Source organism: Strongylocentrotus purpuratus, unplaced genomic scaffold (genome assembly GCF_000002235.5).
Source record: "Strongylocentrotus purpuratus isolate Spur 01 unplaced genomic scaffold, Spur_5.0 spur5_scaffold_3, whole genome shotgun sequence".
Classification (NCBI taxonomy): Eukaryota; Metazoa; Echinodermata; class Echinoidea; order Camarodonta; family Strongylocentrotidae; genus Strongylocentrotus; species Strongylocentrotus purpuratus.
In genome coordinates, this window is record NW_022145609.1 from 32926170 (window position 1) to 32948287 (window position 22118).

General features: G+C 40.2%; 2 protein-coding genes across 2 annotated transcripts in view; one reads left to right on the forward strand and one right to left on the reverse strand.

The window, feature by feature from the left end:
• The window catches only part of LOC591245 (receptor-type tyrosine-protein phosphatase epsilon), a 28041-nt gene extending 24081 nt beyond the window's left edge, over nucleotides 1–3960 (reverse strand). The window contains exons 1-3 of the mRNA XM_030995898.1: nucleotides 3933–3960; nucleotides 3080–3382; nucleotides 698–982 (exon numbers count right to left, since the gene is read on the reverse strand). Coding sequence (XP_030851758.1) covers nucleotides 698–982; nucleotides 3080–3382; nucleotides 3933–3960 — 616 coding nt within the window. The remainder of the gene's footprint in view (nucleotides 1–697; nucleotides 983–3079; nucleotides 3383–3932) is intronic.
• Nucleotides 3961–14955: 10995 nt separating this feature from the next.
• Nucleotides 14956–21135, forward strand: LOC115928432. Its single transcript, XM_030995577.1, has 4 exons — nucleotides 14956–17394; nucleotides 17888–18202; nucleotides 19352–19441; nucleotides 20483–21135. Exons 1-4 carry the CDS (start codon nucleotides 15141–15143, stop codon nucleotides 20617–20619), a joined length of 2796 nt encoding a protein of 931 aa, XP_030851437.1. The 5' UTR covers nucleotides 14956–15140; the 3' UTR covers nucleotides 20620–21135.
• The last annotated feature ends 983 nt before the right edge of the window (nucleotides 21136–22118 follow it).

Genomic DNA, 22118 nt, shown 5'->3' on the forward strand with positions numbered 1-22118 from the left:
CAGATTAATGTTATGCCAAAGGATATTAGTATTATACGACAGGGTTTCGAACCCCATACCTTACGGTTAATAGTCCGGAGGCTTATCCACTGAACCACGAAACCTCTACACAACAACACATTCTTCGGATCACTAAATTCAAGATTATCTCTATTTATCAGTGTTCAAAAGCATTATATGAGGCCTCCATTGCACATTGGTATACGGAACGCAAGTATGGCTCGAAAATTATTTTGAATGACCCAATTCATGGGAGGGTTCGACCAAATAAGCCATTTTGGAGATCCTTTCTGCGCTCGGGCAAATAAATGGAATTTGCACAATACTGTAAAACCCATTGAGACGAAAGCTGGATACGTGTACATAATTTTGTTTAATTATTCATTTATGCATCGACGGTATGTTCTATGATACACTGGTGGAAGTATCCTTTGCAAGATGGCAAACAATAGGTATTCATTGAGCACTACCATCACTTGGGCAGTGATTCTTCTAACATGCGCAAAGTGTAACTTCTCCATGTTTAAAAGATCTTAGGAGATTTCTAGGATCATCTGTACATAAAATATCTCGGAACTGGTCTATATTATAATGATATGACTAAGGCAAGGAATCAAATGTCATTGGTGAAAATAAACCCAAAATAAAAAGGAAATAACGTCCAATCTTTGATAACGATATTCATAATGGATCTTACCACTTGGTAGTGTTCTGGTCTGATTGAAGATGCAGGGACCCGGTCCAACGACTGTCCTCGGACAGACAGTAAACTCGTACATCACGTAATGTTTTAAATCCTCAAATGATTGACTTGTCATCATAAGGTTTTCCCTCTGCACCTCATCCCCTCCCGCTTCTCCGAATTCGTAGTCGTAACTTAAGGCTCCGTTCCGGTCTCCGCATGGGGGACTGCTCCAGGTATAATCCAATTTTCTTTTCACGGTGCTAGCCACTGTGAAGTATTCAGGTGGCCCAGTGGAATCTATTAAGTGGATTAAGTTATAAATCGAATTGGTTACCTATCCACTTTATATAGTGAAGCTACTAAATGTATCAAATACACTACTGGTGTCCTAAGTAACACATCGTTATCCCGGCTTTAGTGTAAGCAAGCTACCATGATAGGTTCTTTCAACAGTATTCTTTACCTTGCATCCATTTACTTCACCTGGGTGAAGAGTGTCAAATGTAGACAGGTTTCTACCATGCCAGATGGAATTCTTTATATCTGGAGAACAATCTTTAACGTCTCTTTCCGAAAACAAAACGTTAACAAGATCTGATTTAAAAGGAGTAGAACCCGGTTTGATTAAGATCGAGGGATACAGCATGGTGTTGCTGTGGGTAGGTACCAAAGGCATAAGAGATGAGGGGTAGGGATGCTGAGCGGCGCAATCCCTTGGGAATTTTAAATTATCAATACTCGTTTAACCACTACATTTTGCACGTGGTTTGCTTTCTCTGTGTTTACTGGATCTTATTTGAAATTACCATTATATTTTCGCCATACTAGTGATCAAAAAGGAAACAGGAAATTAATATTCTAGCAAAGAGACGTCAGCCTCCCTGAAGATTTCGATCCCGTCATCCCATGGCAGGGTCGTAACTCGTAATTTATCGCGGAAAGCCGGCGAGTGCCGTCCTGACAAAAGCGGACGGATCACGAATTCCATTCTTAGGGATAGACTCCAAATTATGTCATATGTATTTCAATTTTCTAACACCTTACTCGGTGGAAATATTTTGAATGGTTGTACAAATTTCCAACACAGCAACCTAGTTATCTCACCGAGAAATACTTAAAATCGCAGAGAGTCTTCGGGTTGCCGGTAAAGGTAATACTTGTCACGATGACATTTCCTAATGGGACAATAATTGCTGGAAAGTGCACTGCAAATACTTAAAGACCTATCATTCATGTACACTGTCGCTCATATAGTTGGAATATTTTTGTTTTATCCCAATTTATGGAATTATTTTAAAAATAATTTAAAAATAATAGATCTAGATAAAAGTATACATTCTCAGATTTTATTGAATAATAATTTGCCAATGTGTGTTTTGCGTGACTGCTAAAGCATGTGTATTGTACTATGCTTATCGACTAGGGGACCCACGCTCTTAAGTCATATATGACAGTAATGAGGATTAATGCCCCACAAAAGGGCTCTAATATAGCACATCGACACGGTTTTGATCCTGGGGCCTAACAGTTACGAGGCCATTGCTTTGTCACTGAACCATGACTGTACGCAGTTTGAGCTAGGGTAGGGGGCAGTTTCCATTAATTTAAAAAAAAAAACAGAAAATGCAATAAATTTTCAATAATTTATTGCATTTTACCCCGGTCCCCAACATAAAAAATTCTCTGGACGGCCATGCATTATGGCTCAAGGCATGGGCACACAGAGGATTTTTTTAATGTTGGGAACCGGGGTAAAATGCAATAAATTATTGAAAATTTATTGATTTTTTCTTTGTTTTTTTTATTTATGGAAACTGCCCCCTAGCCTAGCCCCCGCTGCGTACAGTCATGGTTCAGTGACAAAGCAAAGGCCTCATAACTGTGAGGCCCCAGGACCAAAACCGTGTCGATGTGCTATAGTAGTGCCCTTTTGTAGGGCATTAATAATAATAATAATAGCCTAATAGTCCACTCCAAATTTTATTTAACCGAAACGAAAATTCTTTTTGCCAATTGATCGTGAGCCCGGCAGCCACTGAGCAGCGCCAGATCCCCATTAATCCTCATTGCTGTCATTTATGACTTAAGGGCGTAGGTCCCCTAGTTGATAAGCATAGTAGCATACACATGGTTTAGCAGTCACGCAAACCACACAATGGCAAATTATTATTCAATCAAATTTGAGAATGTATAGTATTATCTAGATCTATTATTTTTAAATTATTTTTAAAATAATTCCATAAATTGGGGTAAAAAAAAAAATTCCACCGTTATGAGCGACAGTGTAGTTGAAGGTCAAACTCCTAGTGATTGATAACATCAGTTTTTTAGGTGAATACCCGAACGATGTGAAGCTTACAAACGAGGACCCATGCGTATGTGTCTTTAACTTACTTGACTCAGTGGAGTTGTATGTGATGAAAAAGACTGTTTCTGCTTCATAGCCTTCCAGAGTCGCCAGAACTGTAAACACATAGGTTGAGTATGGCAAAAGGTCGTCATACTCGATGATTGGATCGCCTGTTACCTCACGCGTTACCATATCCGCCATAGAATCGTCACATTGGTCAATGAGAAGTAGCCTACGTGATACGTTGTAGCTCGGATCACCGCATTGGCTGAATGGTTCTGACCACGTGATCTCCAGGTGGTTGTACGAATCAGAAGTGACGTCAGCACTATCCACTGGTTGAGGAGCTGTGGGCAAATCAGAAGAAGAGAGGAGGTTGTTAGGCAGTATCGAAGGCCCAAGTTTTTGCTTTGTAGGTAATGTCTGAAGTGTCTATACACAACTCCATGTGGATCATTTTAGATTATCCTTATGGAATGGAATATGAGGCAGGTGAAGTTCATATTCAATTATCACGTGTGTGCCCTACTACTAAAATAATATTGTAGAACATTCTATGGACTTTGCGACAGAGAAGTAACACGTGACTAACCAATGGCCATAGCAGGAGCCGAGCCGAACGAAACCTTGGTCTCGGAATTCAAATGAAAATTAAAACCAGCATTTCTTGTGATTTATGTATTTGTATATCTTTATGTTGTGTATATTTGTATATAATTTGTATATTTTCCTTAAAAATTTTTTTTTTTAATATTTCATTTTGAGCCGAGCTGCGAAAACAAATTTTATCGTATCAAATGATTATCAAATATAAAAACTAAAAATGTTTTTAAAAGTGACAATTTTCGTAGCCACAAGGTTTTGTTCCCAAAATTGAAGTGTAATGCAGAAACTCACGTATTTTTTCAGTCATCGCTGACGTCATATTCGCAGGCCCAGCTAAATCGACTGAATTAACAACGACAATGGAGAACTCGTACTCGGTGCAGACATCCAACTCATTGACTGTTTTGACAACTATATCTTCTGTACTATTTACTGGAATAGTTGTAGAGTTAGTGGGATCATCCCTTGGCCAATAAGTCAGGTTGTAGCTAACGATTGATGAATCACATTGGAGCCAAGATGAAGAAGGTGTCTCAGGGATCTGCACAGTTACGTATAGAAAGGTCAAAGGTTAACGATTGTTTATTTATTTACTTAATAAGTTTTAAGCATAATATGCTTAAAACTTCATTAGGAAACCTATATTTCAATGATTTCTTGTTGTTTAAGTGTTCTTATATAGCCTGGGAGTATGTATTCCACAGTTACTGTCTGCATTAGGTTTATATATATATATATATATATATATATATATATATAAGATCTGACATTTGGGAGACATTCCGGTGTTATTATACCTACTTATAGGAGACACCCAGATTAGGGAGACATTTTCGTGTCTCCTTTACGTTTCAACACCCCATACATGCAGTTTTACAAGGAACGGTGTCCAAAATGCTTCATGAATATTCATGTTAACATTGTAGCTCAATGTTCGCACCGTCCATTTGATACAAGGGTACATCAACTTAAAATAGAAACCCTTTCAAATATGGGGGTGTATACTCGGCGTTGATATAACAGTGCATTTGAGAGACACAAAGTTTATGGGATATATCTCGCTTTCTCAATCGTATATGTGTGGGATATTCATTTCTAAGATCAGATGTGATTCTAACAACGTAATAATGTGCATCTTGCTCATTATTTTTTTAAAGAAAAATATATATCCGTTATGGTGTGAAAAGCACCCTCTTTTTTAAGGTAGTTTATTCCAATGCGATATCGCGATCTTCGCACATGCGCAGTAATATATACATATATTTGCCGATAAAATTGTCTCCCTTGCACCGTAATATATAGCAAAAGGTGTCTCCTAACTACACCGCTACACAGCAGATCAAGATGTTACTAGGACCTCCACGAATGTAGCCCAGGCGTTGCCGCCCAAGCTTCCCGCGCCGGTACGGTACGGTATGCAGGCTATAGCAGCATGCAAGTCGGGACGGTTGTCTGAACTTCAGGTAGGCCTATAGGGTCTATATGTGGATATTTTATTCTTTTCTGTTAATCATATTCATAGACTACTTCTATTACCGTACTACTAGTCCTGCATATATGGGGCTGAGACACTCATGAGAGTGGTAGCCAATTGACTTTAGAGTAGAAAAGTCTAGACTAGATCCACTCCAGCAAAGCTCTTCTAACTGTTAGAGAGTCGACCCTGTGTGATTCTCATACTAGATCTAGTACGTCTTGGGCCTTGGCTTGGCAAAAAAAAATTCTCCAATTTAGAGGTCTAACAGTTAGAATCTAGAAGTAGAAGAGTCTAGTACTGGGTGTCTGATCGCGCACCCAATGTTGTGTGCTAAAACCCTTCCCATAGAGATTGTACGCTTCCCTATGTGGTCTACGTGCATTGCGCGACCATCCAAAATTGGTCAATGATTTTATGAAAAAATTTGAAATTCAAACCTTTATAACAAATGATCCTGCAGGTGAAACTCAATAAATGAGGTGTCATATGAAAGAGCAGGTTTTTCTCCATATTCCCCATCGGGGGCCACCCCCAGAATTCTAAAAATATCTTGGTCAAAATAGCGATTGAAATGTTGTTTGCATCCTAGCTCCAAAATTTGCCACTTTCCTGAGCTGCCGCCCCGCGGCTTAAGCAGGGCTAGACGTAAGGATAATATCCAGATGCTTTTTTTTTTGCTAGCCCCAAGGGATCATTTGTTATAACAGTTTGAAAATACCCTCCCACATTTTTGGAATCAGCTAATTAGGGAGGCGTGAGCTCCGCTCAGTCCAAACCATGGTTACATCGCGTAACATGTGCGCTTATAGTGAATGAAAGTATGGATGGCCGTTCCCACTATAAACCCCGGAAGTGAATACACGTTGTAGTCAATGGCAATATCGCGGAGACATCTCCGCGATATTGCCATTGACTATAACGTGCATTCACTTCCGGGTTTTTTGTGCGACGAACGCTAACCATACTAGTCAATGGCACGTGTCGCGGAGACAGCGTAGCTCAAGCTTGCAAGTCGCGCATTGGCTGAGCAACTTGCGTACGATATGCATACGCTTGCATATCGCGCGATACAGCTGTTTGGCTAAATTTAGCAAAACAACATAACTCTGCGTGTACGTCTTTTTCGTCGATTCTGAGCAAAATGCTATGAATATTTCAGCGTTTTGAAGGGGCTGTATCTTTTGATAGAAACATCGGCGAGACTTGAAATTTGAAATGTATTATTCTGATTACATTTTTAATTCAAATATCAAACAAAAATGGTGAAAAACGATCCCAAATTGAAAATTGAAAAATCGTTCAGACACCCTACTAGTACTAGTAGGTCTACTAGTAAAATCTAGATCTAGTAGTAGTAGGGGTCTAGACTCTATATCTAGATCTAGACTAGCTGATCTAGACTCTACTATAGGTTCTAGACCCTACTAGTCTAGATAGATCTATCAAGTATCATCTAGACCTAGGTCTAGATCTAAGTTAGATCTACTACTAGATCTAGGCTAGTAGTAGTACTCAAATTATTTGTTGTTGGGGGTGTGCCGCAGTCAGGGGCGTCGCTAGACCTTTTTCAGTGGGGGGGGGGGGGGGGGGGGGGGGGGGGGGTGTAAGTTAGAGACCACCGATTACCGACAAAACTAGCCACCAATTACCGACAAAATGTAATAATGTCCCTGTGTCTACAAATTTAACCCTATCAATACTAGTATCAACCCGGGGCCGAAGGCTAAATTATTTTTTCTATGAACTAGATCTAGATCTAGATCTAGTCTATCTAGAATCTAGATCTATAGTAGATCTAGATCTACTTGCGTATGCGCAAATTGTCATTTTCCTTGACATAAATATAAGAATTATTTCGTTAACTTAGTCAGTATCATAGCTAGATCTAGACTATATATTTAAATGCAGGCGCGTAGATCTAGTTTGGATCCTATAAGCGAATCACTTAAAGAGCGCGCAAAGGGCCCTCCCGCGCGAAGCTTTGACGTTTCATTGAATTATGAGAGAAGCAGACGATTAGTTGTAGTGTTCTCGACTCTTAATCCTTATCTGACTTTATAGATTACTTTATAGATGACTTTATAGATTCCACCCTTCCGCGCGAAGCGCGGAAGCTTTGACGTTTTTGAAGCTTTGACGTTTCATTGAATTATTATAGAAAGCAGACGCTTCTGTGTAGTATTCTCGAATCTTAATCCTTAATTGTCTGAAATCGGTTTCCCCCAATCGCGCGAAGCCCCGGTGGGGTCACTCCCCTGCATAGAGTGACACGTATGACCGTTACCACCAATGCATATAACCCCCTTTTGCGGTCAATTTCAAGGACATTTTGTGAAATTTAACCCCCTTTTTTACGTCAAAACAAGGACAAAATCGTACTTTGGAATACCCCTATTTATAAGATTGTAAGGACACTTTCGCAAATTTACCCCTTTTACCATATTTCAAGGACAAGACTCGGCTCCGAGAATTTTTCTTCCCCGTTTTCTCTTTTCCCTTCCCGGTTTTCTCTTTTCCCTTTTCCTGACCCCTATTTATCAATTTCGGGGACACATGTGCGCCCCTATTTTCTTAATTTCGAGGAATATTTTGTCCGCGGACATTGCTTGAAATTGACCCCTTTTTCCGCGATTTTGGTAACGGTCATGCGGTCCGGAAGTCACATTGAGTGACCCCACCGGGCGCGAAGCGTGGAAGCTTTGACGTTTTATTAAATTATGAGAGAAAGAAGACGATTCGTTGTACTGCTCTCGACTCTAAACCCTTGTATGAATTCAGTTTCCCCCAATCGCGCGAAGCGCGGAAGCTCTGACGTTTCATTAAATTATGAGAGAAAGCGATTCTTGGTACTGTTCTCGTCTCTTAATCCTTATCTGAATGAAGATTCCACCCTTCCACGCGAAGCGCGGAAAATTTCATGTTTCATTAAATTATTATAGAAAGCAGACGATTCAGTGTAGTATTCTTGACTCTTAATCCTTAATTGTCTGAATTCAGTTTCCCCCAATCGCACGAAACGCGGAAGCTTAGACGTTTCATTAAATTTGTAGTATTTATTATTAGACAATGAAGACAATTCGTTGTACCGTTTTCGATTCTTAATCAGCCCTAATTGTCCGCATCCAGATTTCCTCTATCGCGCTTCGCGCGAAAGCTTTGGAGTTTCATTAACATATTAGAGAAAAAGGACGATTCGTTGTACCGTTCTTGACTCCTAATCTTTGTCTGAATTCAGTTTACCCCCTCCCGCGCGGAAGTTTTGACGTTTTATTAAACTATTAGAGATAGAAGACGATTCGTCGTAACGTTCTCGACTCTTAATCCTTGTCTGAATGAAGATTCCACCCTTCCACGCAAAGCGTGGAAAATTTCACGTTTCATTAAATTATTATAGAAAGCAGACGATTCAGTGTAGTATTCTTGACTCTTAATCCTTAATTGTCTGAATTCAGTTTCCCCCAATCGCGCAAAGCGCGGAAGCTTTGACGTTTTATTAAACTATTAGAGATAGAAGACGATTCGTCGTAACGTTCTCGACTCTTAATCCTTGTCTGAATGAAGTTTCCCCCTCCCGCGCGTAGCGCGAAAGCTTTAGCGTTTCATTAACATATTAGAAAAAAAGGACGATTCGTTGTACCGTTCTTGACTCCTAATCCTTGTCTGAATTCAGTTTTTCCCCCGCCCGCGCTTGCGGAAGTTTTGACGTTTTCTTTTTGGCGTTTCATCACAATATAGAGAAAGTAGACGATTCGTCGTACCGTTCTCGACTCTTAATTCTTATCTAAATAATGTTCCGCGCGAAGCGCGAAAGCTTTGACGTTTCATTAACATTTTAGAGAAAAAGGACGATTCGTTGTACCGTTCTTGACTCTAATCCTTGTTTGAATTTAGTTTACCCGAAACTTTTAAACCTCTGATTTCTTGAGCTGATATTATAGGAAAGTCAAACTTCTAGAAAGTACAAGTATTATAGTTGTAGTCTCTCTCGATGTCGTCACAGTTAGTAGGGGGAAAAAAAATTGTCGGCCAACCGACATTATACATCTCGCCGACTTCAAATTCCTGCATTTATATAGTACCCGAGGATCGAGCAAGAATACCGACACGGCTGACCCGACACAGCAATTTATTTATGCGTGTCTTTCTTGCTCCCTCGACGAGACGACTCCACCCAACAACCCCCTCCCCCTCTCTCAGGCTCTTACCTCCCCTTGTTTCCTTTTTCTCGTTTTTTCTTCCTTTTCTCCTTTTCTTTCTTTTCTCTTTTCTTTTCTTTCCTCTCTTCCCTCTTTTTCTTTTTTCTCTTCTCTTTCCTTTCCTCTCCTTTTTTCCTTTCTTTTCCTTTCTTTCCTTTCTTTTCCTTTTCTTTCTTTCTTTTCTTTCCCTTTCCCTCTCTTTTTTCCCCTCCCCCTTTTCTTTGTTTTCCCGACGGCAGCGCAATTTCGCACCCCCCACACCCACCCCCCCCCCCTTTGGCGACGCCCCTGGCCGCAGTCAGCTCAAATTAAGCTAGTAGGGTCTACTCAGCTAGTTTAGTAGAGTCTAGGGCTAATTGGCCCTCCCCTGAGTAAAGGATAGGGCTTAGCCTTGCTATAGCCTAGGGGGCAACAAGTTGAGTGAAAAATAGGGTCTTGAGAACGGGTCATGGCAAGAGTTCCATATAGAGTCTAGTCCTAGTAGGCCTACTCCTAGATCTAGATCTCCTCTGACATTGGAATCATTGCAAGGTCAAACTTTTTTGTTTTGCATTGTTGTGGGTCAACCTAGATACACGCACCCGCTATTGCTTGCACCTACATGTACAAAGCATGAAGCTTAATTCCTATTCACTGTCGAAGCCTATGTAACGACCCCGGTCCCGGCTTGTACATTTCGATAGCAACCGCTCAAACAAATGCTTAACGCAGGGCAATCAAGTGCTGTTGGATTATATGCGAATGTGTACTGTGCGCGTGCGTGGCCACGCACTGCGCATTCCAACTTCGACAGCGAATATAGAACCATATGTCAAAAAATGCTGATTACAACGATTTACCCTAGACCTCTATAACAAAACAAATTTCTGTTTATTTGTGTTGTTGGCATAGGGTTCTGCGTTGAACTGCTCGCGAAACACCCAACGATGAACATGCAGTATCTGCAGAAACTTTGCATGCTTTTTGGGTTGTCAAAATAATTTTCCTGATTTTTTCATTGGATTGTAGACCATGCAAGACTGGATCTATGACAATTCCATTGAGAAACAAAAATAAGACAGGGAAATTAAGTTCTAGAGGAAGCTTTGTAGGTGCACCGCTATCGCAAGAGATAGCGGGTGCGTGTATCTACATTGTAGGGTCAAACAGTCTTTTTTAACACAATTTTTCTGACACAATATGAAAAATATGTACATGTTTTTATTTTCCTGCAGCAACTACTTGCCCAAGAAGACGAGCGATGTGAGGAGTCGCGGTTGCAGGGCTAGGGCTTTTTTTTTCAAGCATCAAGATCAAGGAAAGAGTCACTGGTAAGTTTCACTGGGTATTCAAAATTTTGTATCCATGCAAGACCAATTCGAGAGATCGACAAGAGCTGTAAGATATTCTCCGATAGCGGCGCTATATTACTTTGGTTGTGCTGCCTACTTCCAGGACAGGCACGAGTGATCATGAATAGCTTTCCTATTGAAATCAGCCAAAATCATGATGCGTCATTATAACGAACGGTTCTAAAACGCTATCGAAAAGTGATTTAAACATTGATTTAAATCAGTTTAAATAAGTGTTTTTGTGAGTATGGGGTTCCGTTGCGGATGAAATGATCAAATTAGCCGGCAAAAATTGAATTCTGTAGGATTTCGGCGTAAAAGACCGGAAGTAGGTAGCACAACCTGAAGCTGGACCCGCTGAGCCAACAGCGCACGTCAACCAATCAGAAACAAGCATTTAATTCATTTAATTTAACGCCCTCTAGCGGCCAAATAGTTATTGTCAATCCCCCAATTTCATCATTCCCAATTAGGCCACTTGTGGTGATGGTGACATACACTAAAATAGATAATGGACCCCTTTTTGGAACTTGATACTTCCCTTACTGGAATGTAATCCCTTCTTCCATAGCGGTGTAACCCTACTAAATTTGATGAATACCATCTGTAGTTTTTCCTATTAAATGCTGTTATAATTCTTGGTTTATATAGGCCTTGTCTTCATTTTCTATTTTTCTCTAACCCTTTTAGACATGCTGACCAGAAGAAGACATTGTGGTGTTGGAAAACCCAACCCCCTTGAGGTAGCAGCACAATACACAGAGAAAGAAAAGGACCCTCCTCACTTCATTGTCAAGCTGTTTGAGAACAAAGGTAAGCAACATCATTTTTTAATTCATAATTAAGTTTCATGGGGCTGCTACAAGTTTAGGTCGTATACTGTCCAACAATATTTGATTGATGTCACAGCAGAAACATAACTTAACAACATAATTTGCATATTTTGCACATTCATTTCAACTCAAGTTCTTTTGTTTTATGCCTCCGACATGAAGTGGTGCCGGAGGCATTCTGTTTTTAGGTTATCCGTCTGTCCGTCCATATTTCTTCTTACCACGATAACATAAAGGGATGTACATGTATACCTGGTGTTCTAGAAGGCGCTGTTCGATGGCATGTTGTGCGCCGCCAATTTTATCCCGAAGATTGACCAGGCATATTTACATACATCATTTTTTTACTGTTTGGAACATGGCATTGTGTAAACACCGGTATGATCGAATAACATATATTGGTGTCAATGGCAACTCACACCGTCTGTCCGAGTACACATTGTCAAGATATTCTGACAAAATTAATTGTACTGATCAAATTGGCACTGTGATTTTTGGAAACATATAAATTCCTGCCATTTCCATCTCAACATAAAAGAAATAGAATAGTGAATCTGGCATAAGAAAATCAGACACACTTCTTGGATACTTTTTGTAATCCTTACTTCCTCAAACTCTACAATGTACAGAACCTGCAAACCCAACTCTTGGAGGGTGTCCAAAATGAAAACAGTGAGAAACAAAACAAATTGAGTTGAGCTGGACATCCTTATTTACTACATATAGAGTATATAGGGACAATGTCTAGATGTGCGCCTGAAAGTAAATTGCACGAAATAAATTGCAAATCAATATTTTGTTGAAGATGACTTTCAGCTGTGACGTCAACAATCAACTATCGTTGTTTAGAGGTACCATAATGTTGGTGTAATGATGTCTTACTGTAATTTTTCTTACAGGAAGAGGGATAGTGGCACAAAGAGACATCTCAAAAGGGGAGTTTTTGTTGGAGTACCCAGGCCAACTTATATCTGCCCAAGAAGGCAACCAACGTGAGGAGGAGGAATCATCTGGTTTTCGTTTTTTTTTTAAGCATCAAGGACAAAGCTACTGGTAAGTTTGCACGTTTTATTCCTATTAGGAGATTATGAAACGGGCACTGTCCATCCGTATGTGTACTACCTATTACTTTTGAATGGTTCGTCCTATCATTACCAAATTTGAATGGTAGATGCATTAGCTAGGGAGGCCTATACATTTTAGTGTGGTCAAAGGTCACTCAGACTTTGTGTACAAAATGTTAAATTTGTACATAAGATGTTAAATCTACATATTACTTTTGGATGGTTCATCCCATCCTCACTAAAGCTGGATTTGGGGGTCATGCGGTCAAAGGTCATAGGGCAATAAATAGCTTGTGGTCGTGTTATCTCAAGAACCGATTGACGGATTCTCACCAAACTTGGCCCATGTATGTACCTTAAGGGGCCAATGATGAACTAATTCGATTTTTGGGTTATGAGGTCAAAGGTCACAGGGCTCATTATATATGCAATAAGAGCTTGTGATCACGTTATGTAATTGGGCTTAATATGTAAATCGCGCAATAGTGGAGGCATCATTTTCGACTGCGCGCAGTCGAACATCCATCTAGTTGAATGACATACAATATTGTACACTTTTCTTTGGAATACAGTCTTGATGCAACTGATGAGTGTGCTTTTGGGGATAGACTCGGCCGCCTCGTGAATCATGGACAAGGGAGGGAGGAGAACGCCCGAATGAAGATACTAGATATGAAGTCACATCCACACATGTGGATAATTGCTACAAAGAACATATCTAAAGGGACCGAAGTTCTGTACAATTATGGAGTTCGAGAACTGCCGTGGAAGAAAAAGGTAAAATTAATTTTGATAAATTTAGAGTATGATGGAAATTACAAGATTATTATCAGATGTGATAAAAGTCGAATTTTACCTTTTCATGTTTTTGCTTGTAACCCATGATAGACAAAGCAATACAAGTCATGTATGTGAGATTCAATTCTTTACCTCTGAACATTACCCATAATACTAAAAATTGCCCCATGTGATATAGCTAAACTGATTACATTTTGGACAAGTTTCTACTCATTATTTGGCTTTATTCATCTAATTTCTAATTATTTTTCCCCTCAGCATTTCAGAGGACAAGTTCAAAGGGAAGAAGAAGAAGGAGAGACACAAGTCCACCAACAGGAAAGAGGGACTCTAGGACAACAACAAGAAGGAGAGATGCAGGTTCACCAGCAAGAAGGACAGACACAAGGACATGAACAAGAAAGAGGGACTCTAGGGCACCAACAAGGAGAAGACATACATGTCCACCAACAAGGAGAGACACAGGTCCACCAACAAGGAGAGACAGAGGACCACCAACAAGAACGAGGAACACAAATCCACCAACAAGGAGGAGATACACATGTCCACCAACAAGAAGGAGAGACAGAGGGCCACCTACATGAAAGAGAGACTCTAGGACACCAACAAGGAGGAGAGATGGAGGTCCACCAACAAGAAGGAGAGACAGAGGGCCACCTACATGGAAGAGAGACTCTAAGACACCAACAAGAAGGAGAGATGGAGGTCCACCAACAAGAAGGAGAGACAGAGGGCCACCTACATGAAAGAGAGACTCTAAGACACCAACAAGGAGGAGAGATGGAGGTCCACCAACAAGAAGGAGAGACAGAGGGCCACCTACATGGAAGAGAGACTCTAAGACACCAACAAGAAGTAAAGATGGAGGTCCACCAGCAAGAAGGAGAGACAGAGGGCCACCTACATGAAAGAGAGATTCTAGGACACCAACAAGAAGGAGAGATGGAGGTCCACCAACAAGAAGGAGAGACAGAGGGCCACCTACATGAAAGAGAGACTCTAGGACACCAACAAGAAGGAGAGATGGAGGTCCACCAACAAGAAGGAGAGACAGAGGGCCACCTACATGAAAGAGAGACTCTAAGACACCAACAAGAAGGAGAGATGGAGGTCCACCAACAAGAAGGAGAGACAGAGGGCCACCTACATGAAAGAGAGATTCTAGGACACCAACAAGAAGGAGAGATGGAGGTCCACCAACAAGAAGGAGAGACAGAGGGCCACCAGCAAGAAGGACAGACACAAGGACATGAACAAGAAAGAAGGACTCTAGGACACCAACAAGGAGAAGACATACATATATACCAACGAGGAAAGACACAGGTCCACCAACAAGAAGGAGAGACTCTAGGACACCAACAAGGAGGAGATACACATGTCCACCAAAAAGGAGTGACAGAGGACCACCAACAAGAAAGAGGAACACAAATCCATCAACAAGGAGAGACACAAGTCCACCAAAAAGGAGTGACAGAGGACCACCAACAAGAAAGAGGAACACAAATCCACCAACAAGGGGAGACACAAGTCCATCAACAAGAAAGAGAGACTCTAGGACACCAACAAGGAGGAGATACACATGTCCACCAACAAGGAGAGACACATGTCCACCAACAAGGAGATACACATGTCCACCAGCAAGAAGGAGAGACAGAGGGCCACCAACATGAAAGAGAGACACAAGTCAACCAACAAGAGATAGGGACTCTAGGGCATCAACAAGAAAGAGGAACACAAATCCACCAGCACAGGGAGACACAACAAGAAAGAGGGACTCTCGGACACCAACAAGAAGGAGAGATGCAGATTAATCAGCAAGAAGGACAGACACAAGGACACGAACAAGAAAGAGGGACTATAGGACACCAACAAGGAGGAGACATACATTTCCACCAACAAGAAGGAGAGACACAGGTCCACCAACAAGAAAGAGGGACTCCAGGACTCCAACAAGGAGAGACACAAGGACACCAACCAGTCGAAGGAGAGTTCAAAGGATTAGAACAATCTGAGCATCCACAAAACTGTGTATCTCCATCAAGTTGTTCCTCAGATGAGGAAGAGCAGTACACACGCCCAAGAAGGTTCATCTACCCTAACCTATCTAAATCATCAAGTGAACTCCAAAATCATTTTGACAGTGATGAATCTGACCTTGATCCAACATATCTACCAGAGGAGGGTAGCAACGAGGAATACAGCAGTGATGATGAGGCAACTCTTGAGATTCATCCAAGAAATGTTCAAGTGCGCAAGAGACCATCTTCTGTTATATCTACACCAGATGAAAAACCTACAAAGATTTATAAACAGTGCCTTCCAGGATCATTTTCAGGGCCAGAATTGCCACATCAGAAAACCAATGATAATATGGAAACGACACACAAACACGAGGACAAGAAAACAAGGTACAAGAAGCCATCAAGGCCATGCCCTTTCTGCAACAAAGCTTGTGGTGAAAAGCTCTCGAGACACATTTGTTTGGTACATAAGGATAAGGAGCAGGTGAAATCTGCCATGCAGCTGCCAAAGCGGGAGAGAGACAAGGTGTTCTCAAAGTTCAGGAAGGAAGGCATATACCAAGTAAATAGAGAACGTATGAAAGATGACAACCCCATTTATGAAAGAGAAAAGTTACCAAAATCAGGGAATGATGACAACCTTAAAATGTGCAGTAACTGCAAGGGCTTTTACAGCTCACATTTCTTCTGGCATCACAGGAAAGTTTGCCAAGGTGATATATGCACTCCATCTGAAGGAGTACCAGTAAACCTCATGGAAGGGAAAGATCCAGTGTATCAAAAACACCCAGACTTTGTCACTGACATACTTAGTAGATTCCAGAATGATGACGTTGGGAATACGTGTAGAACGGACAAAGTGATAGTTAATGTTGGACATCGACTGTGGACTAAACACAGATCCAAAAAAGACAAGAAACTTGAAGTAAGAAAATCAGTTATGGCTGATATGAGAAGACTTGCCACCTTATACACTGAGTTTAAGAAGAAACACGAGGTTCATGGGACTGCAGATCTCACAATGGGACATGCTGGAGACATGTTCAGTAGAGAGCACTTCGAATCTTTGACAGAGGCAATCCAGACGCTCACTTATGATGAAACTGAAGGCAAACTAAAGCCAGGACTGAAACTCTGCTTGTACTTTGTGCTGAAAAAAGCTAGCAAAATCACTAAAGCTAGTTTTCTTGTATCCAGGCTAGATGAAGATGCATCTGAGATTGACAAGTTCGTAGAGATTCTTGACTTGAACCAGAATTTGATTTTTGGGGATGCACACTACGAAATCCAAAAGAATCGCCAAGTGCGTTTGAGGAAGCCTGCAGAGCTCCCGCTTGAGGCTGACATTGAAGCATTGAAGACATACACTCAAAAGAAAGTCACAGAAATCATCTCTGATGAGTTCCTGGTTTGGGATTCTCACACATTTGTAGAGTTACGAGATCTGACTTGCTCGCGATTGACATTGTGGAATGCAAGGCGTGGTGGAGAACCCAGCAGGCTTACAACCGAAGAATGGAGAGATGCAGAAGAGGGTGTATGGATGCAGAAAGACAAGATTCATGAAGTTAAAAATCCAGCCCATCAGGAACTTTTATCTCAGCTCAAGATATGCTACCAGACTGGGAAGGGCACTAATCGCTTGGTTCCAGTCCTGTTCCCAAGAGACACTGTGAAACCTGTGCAACTTCTATGTGATCAGGAAATCCGGCATACAGCAGGAATAAGACCTGATAATAAGTACATATTCGCTTGTACTCAAATGTCTCATGACCATGTTGGAGGGTGGCATGCTCTAAAGAATGTCTCAGACAACATCAGCCTTTCGTCCAACGTTACGGTGAATGCCACCAAGAACAGGCACAGAGTGTCTACAATTTACGCATCCCTCGACTTGCCTGATGCTGACTTGGAACTATTTTACCGGCATATGGGACACTCCTCTACAATCAATCAAACAATCTACCAGACCCCACTTGCCATCCAAGAAATCACCCGAGTAGGGAGTCATCTCCATCATATAGATATAGGAGGTAGGTAAACATTTATACAAATTTTGCATTGGTTCAATGTACCATATTATATGTACAGCAAATTTATGATTATCTCGAGTTCAGATTTATAACAGCGAGGCAGTAGTAATAGAAATAAGAGCTGATATAATTTTGAATTGGGATAGCATATAGGATAATAACATCGAGCAACAAAACAACCAGTAAATGATACACCCAATTGTACATTTATATGAAAACAATTGCAAAATATTGATGGAAAAAACTTGCACCATTTCATATTCCCAAATCTGAAGCAAACCTAACGCAGAAAACAAAAATGTTCATCAAGTGATATTTACTATTTATTTATTTCACAAACTCTTTGTGTTTGGTATATATTTATTTTGTATTTGTTTGATTGCACTATTACAAATTTGTTAATTTGTTTATGCTCTCTCTCTCTTATATTGACTGTTGTTATATCGTGTATGCAAATTATTGATGTTCGCATTTTGTCTTTCCCTTCCCATAGGAATGAGGGCACGCAAAGAATCTGAAGCGTCTGATGACGATGGCTGCTCAAGTGCACCAGCGACCTCAAAGGATGGCTGCTCTACAGCACGGGTGAACTCTAAACATGACGACTCAACTCTAACGGTGACCTCTGAGGATGGCAGCTCAACTACACCAGCGACCTCAAAGGATGGCTGCTCTACAGCACGGGTGAACTCTGAGCATGGCAACTCAACTCTAACAGTGACCTCTGAGGATGGCAGCTCAACTACACCAGCGACCTCAAAGGATGGCTGCTCTACTGCAACATTGACCTCTGGGGATAGGTCTTCAGGTAATATGAAAGCGAAGTGTTTTTTTTTTTTGCACATTGTTGCTTTGATATTAAACAGGGAGTTGTTCCCATTAACTCTGCAGTTCAACTATCACATGTGCTGAATTCATAGTTGTATTGTATTGTTGAGAATCATAGGCATGAGTTCAAAACTTGGTTCTTGTAGAATGAATCAGTTCATAAAGGTTTCAGCATATGATACAATGGAGATTCATGAAGAAAAAAAAAAGTAGTAGATTCATGCATTTATATGACAAATATTGGTGTAAAACTAATTGGATCTGCTCAGGAACGCAACACTGTATGGGAAAAGTTTATAGCTGACCATAATGAGAAGTTTTCCCAGCAACCATTGTAAATACTGAAAGATTGTGTGATATGGATACAATTTGAATCTAGCAACTGCGAGAGTAATGGTAAAGGTGTATTTGGCCTAGACATTTAAAAGTTGGAGGGACACATGGGCTCTAACTACCTGTGCGCATGCATACAGCTTGTTGATTGATTTATTCCATATTTTTTAGCCCATGTGAGCAGAATGCTCAAGTGAGATTTTGCCATCCGTTTTGTTTGAAGGGGGTATACTGGAATCAGCGTGCAGTCGGTTGGGCGGTCGCGCGGTCGGTCGAATCTTGTGTCGTGAACTACTTCCTCAGTTTTTGAACAATTCTAGTGAAATTTGGCACAAATGTTTGCCTTGGGGTGTTGATGAGCAGACACACTATAGGCCCCTGAGCAAATTTACAAACTTTTTTTTCCCCCTTGGGGCACTATGGGGAGGTTACGAAATTCAGGTGAGCATCTAGTCTACTGGGCTCTTTTTGAGTATTTTTTATTTTATTTTTGCCACATCATATGAGATGGGGATTTGAGGTTTGCAAAACATTAATCACCCTGTTTAAATTACAGTATCTTTTGCCCATAAATAAATTGGTACTTGTAGGTGTCCCGATGCTGTGGTTATGTTTCATGAGATAAAGCAAATTCAGGGGAGGGTAGTCATGCAAGCTGCAACCGGAGTGTTGTGCGTTTTAAAGTATTTTTCTTCTTTTCAAACATCTTTCATAGATGTAGGCACAACATGTGACAAACTGTGAAACATGTCTGAAGCGTAGAAGTATATAAGGCTTATATGTTATGTCATTACAGCCCGAAGGTACAACCGCTGGTCAAAGCAGGGAAGCAAGCAGTGCAAGCAGTATTTCTCTGCAGCAATCAAACAAGGGGAACCATTACCAGGTAAGCTTCTTTGTGTTTATGTTTAAGTGCATCTTTAGGCAAAGGGTTGAGAAAAGTTGTAATTTTGTTGTCATTTTAAAGGGCAGGAAACTGGTATAGCATGTATTAGAAGTGTGCATATAATTTATATAAAAATCAGAATATTGTGTTCCAAGAAACTAAGTTCCAGGGATCCCCAGCTTTCAGTTTTGGTAGCTTCCATTTACTAGTTTCAAGGTCTAGTCATTATTATACCCCTGCCAAACGAAGTATATAGGAATCAGCGTGTTGGCAGCAGTTGATGACAGTGGCAGAAAGTGCATTGCCATGGTAATGGCATATTATGACAAACAAAGGGGGGGGGGATCTTGCGTCGCGAACTACTCCTTCAGTTTTGAACAATTACGTGATAACTCAAGTATGACTTGATGGAATATCATCAAACTTTGAGTAGGACTTGGCAATTAATAAATTTGATTTTGAGTGACACTGCAATAGCTGGGGGGGGGGGGGAGGGGGTTATTCCCCCATCCATCAGATGTTCTTCGTTTACGCGATAATTTGAGTATGACTTGATTGATGTCATTAAACTTGGTGAGACGGTCATGTAGGACATGACAAGTAACTCAGGACTCATTTGATTTCCCCACCCCCATCTCGGACCTCGGCCATATATCAATGTGTGGCATGTGTGTATACATGGATTATTTGTTTTACAAAAATGCATAGTCAAATTTATTGTTATTCCTATTTGATTATGCACATATGCAACTTTTTTTCCAGGAGTTCTACTTTTTTTCTTCAGTTTCCAGCATTTATGGAGAAAGTGCACTTAATTGACATTAATTGGCTTTCATGTACTCTGAAAGATAGCTTAGTCAAATTAATAATAAGTATTGAAATTTCATATGAGTTGATAGTGCAAATATGCAAATTTGTTCAATATAATGCAGTGCGTGAGAGGGCAGAGGCATACAAGTCGACTAGTTCCTATTTAATAACCTAAGATAGTATCGATGATGACAAAGGATTTAGAATGTATTGTTCTTATTTCATACCCAGGGAGGAAGGCCTGCACCACTTTCCTGCAAAGACATCAAATCACCATGGAATGGCAGGCGGTAAGAAATAAGGTGATGAACGAAAGGAATAAAGCAAAGAAAAACTTTGATGACAGAGAGAGGAGCTTCCTAAACTAATAATATTAGTTGGGTCAGATCATATGGTCTGATTAACATCTTTTGTTGCCTTTTTTGGCACAATACATGTACCTTCACCTGTATATTCCAGTAGGTATGTGGCTTCTAAATGAATATTCATGAAAGAGCTTGCACAAGGACTCATCCTCGTTTTGTTTCAGTGTCAAGCCTGGTCCTTTATCTGCACATGCGCAACCTGTAACTTGCTCTAATTTGTGATAGAGCTGAATTGATGAAAGTCTAATATGGTGGGCAAAGAGGTCAGTTGAAACATTGGTGTAATGATGATTAATGAGCCTGAATGAAGTTAGTTTATTTCGGTTTTCCCTGCCATTGACTTAGTGTATGTATTAAAGAAAGTGCTAAATGGTTATATAGTGGACATTTTGTAACCTGGATGTATGCAAGTTAAATGAATATTAAAGGTAATACAAAGTTTTGGGAATATTTCACTAGGGTCGGAGAATAACGTTTAAATTTTCATTATCATTGTAAAACCTTGTGTACGAAAAACCGCCTCTGAATAAATTGGGCTCTAAAACGCTTTGGATTTCGAGATATTCTAATATGAAATTTATCGGTGCTCCCGATAAATTTCAAATAGCGCCTACGGTCATATAACGGTAGCTGCGACCATGAAAATCTCGGAATATGCAGTTCTGATATTAGGTTTCCAAAAGAATAGTCAAGAAACATTGCTTTAAAGCTAAAGTAATATCAATCCGGAGAGGGCGCTATACAACATAAAGAGTTTATTATCTACAATTTCATCACTTTAGACTCGATTACAACAGCGACAACGATCATTGTGTTTTGTTGGATCGTATATATGCTTCCAATATGTACATTTGAACAAAATTCATGACCCCATACCAAAACTTTGTATTACCTTTAAATTTAATTCAGGATCAAATGAAGATGACATGTATCTAATTAATGATGTAATGATGAATACTGCTTTCAGTGCATGATGAAGGTTTGGACATTAGAAATGATTGGTTGCACACTGTACAGTGAAGTGTAGTTATGCAGTCAAACTTCAAGTTCAATTCAAGTTTATTAGAGTGAACTACATATTATTAGACAAAGGGTATTTATAGTACTTGATAATGATGTCAGTTTGAGCACAATCCCTTTTCGAAGTGTTTTTGAAGAGCATCAACTTGATTCCACAAGCACAGATATTACAAAGACACTTAGATGTCATTTTACTATCTAATCTTGCATATATATGGATTGCACGTTTGCATCTAGTTGAACTTTTGTTATTGTTATTCCTGTTATTGGAATATTTTACAGCATTGCCTTTTATATGGTGTACATATTTGGCTACATCAGTGTTCTTTGTGACAAGAGTAAATAATGCTAATTTGCTCATTTAGTGCTATAATAATTACATGTGTTAATGTTTTTATTCATGAGAAATGTAGGAAAAGTATAACGATTACATTCTGACCCACTAGGTTGTAGTGTTGCATAACATTGGGCACTGTCCCTAT

What these genes read in the sequence shown, in the direction of transcription:
- LOC115928432 (XM_030995577.1), top strand. Translation starts at nt 15,141, where the DNA reads ATGCAGATTAATCAGCAAGAAGGACAGACACAAGGACACGAACAAGAA. An exon ending in CCATCATATAGATATAGGAG is followed by an intron (nt 17,395 to 17,887) that starts GTAGGTAAACAT and finishes CCCTTCCCATAG; the next exon opens with GAATGAGGGCACGCAAAGAA. An exon ending in ACAAGGGGAACCATTACCAG is followed by an intron (nt 19,442 to 20,482) that starts GTAAGCTTCTTT and finishes TTTCATACCCAG; the next exon opens with GGAGGAAGGCCTGCACCACT.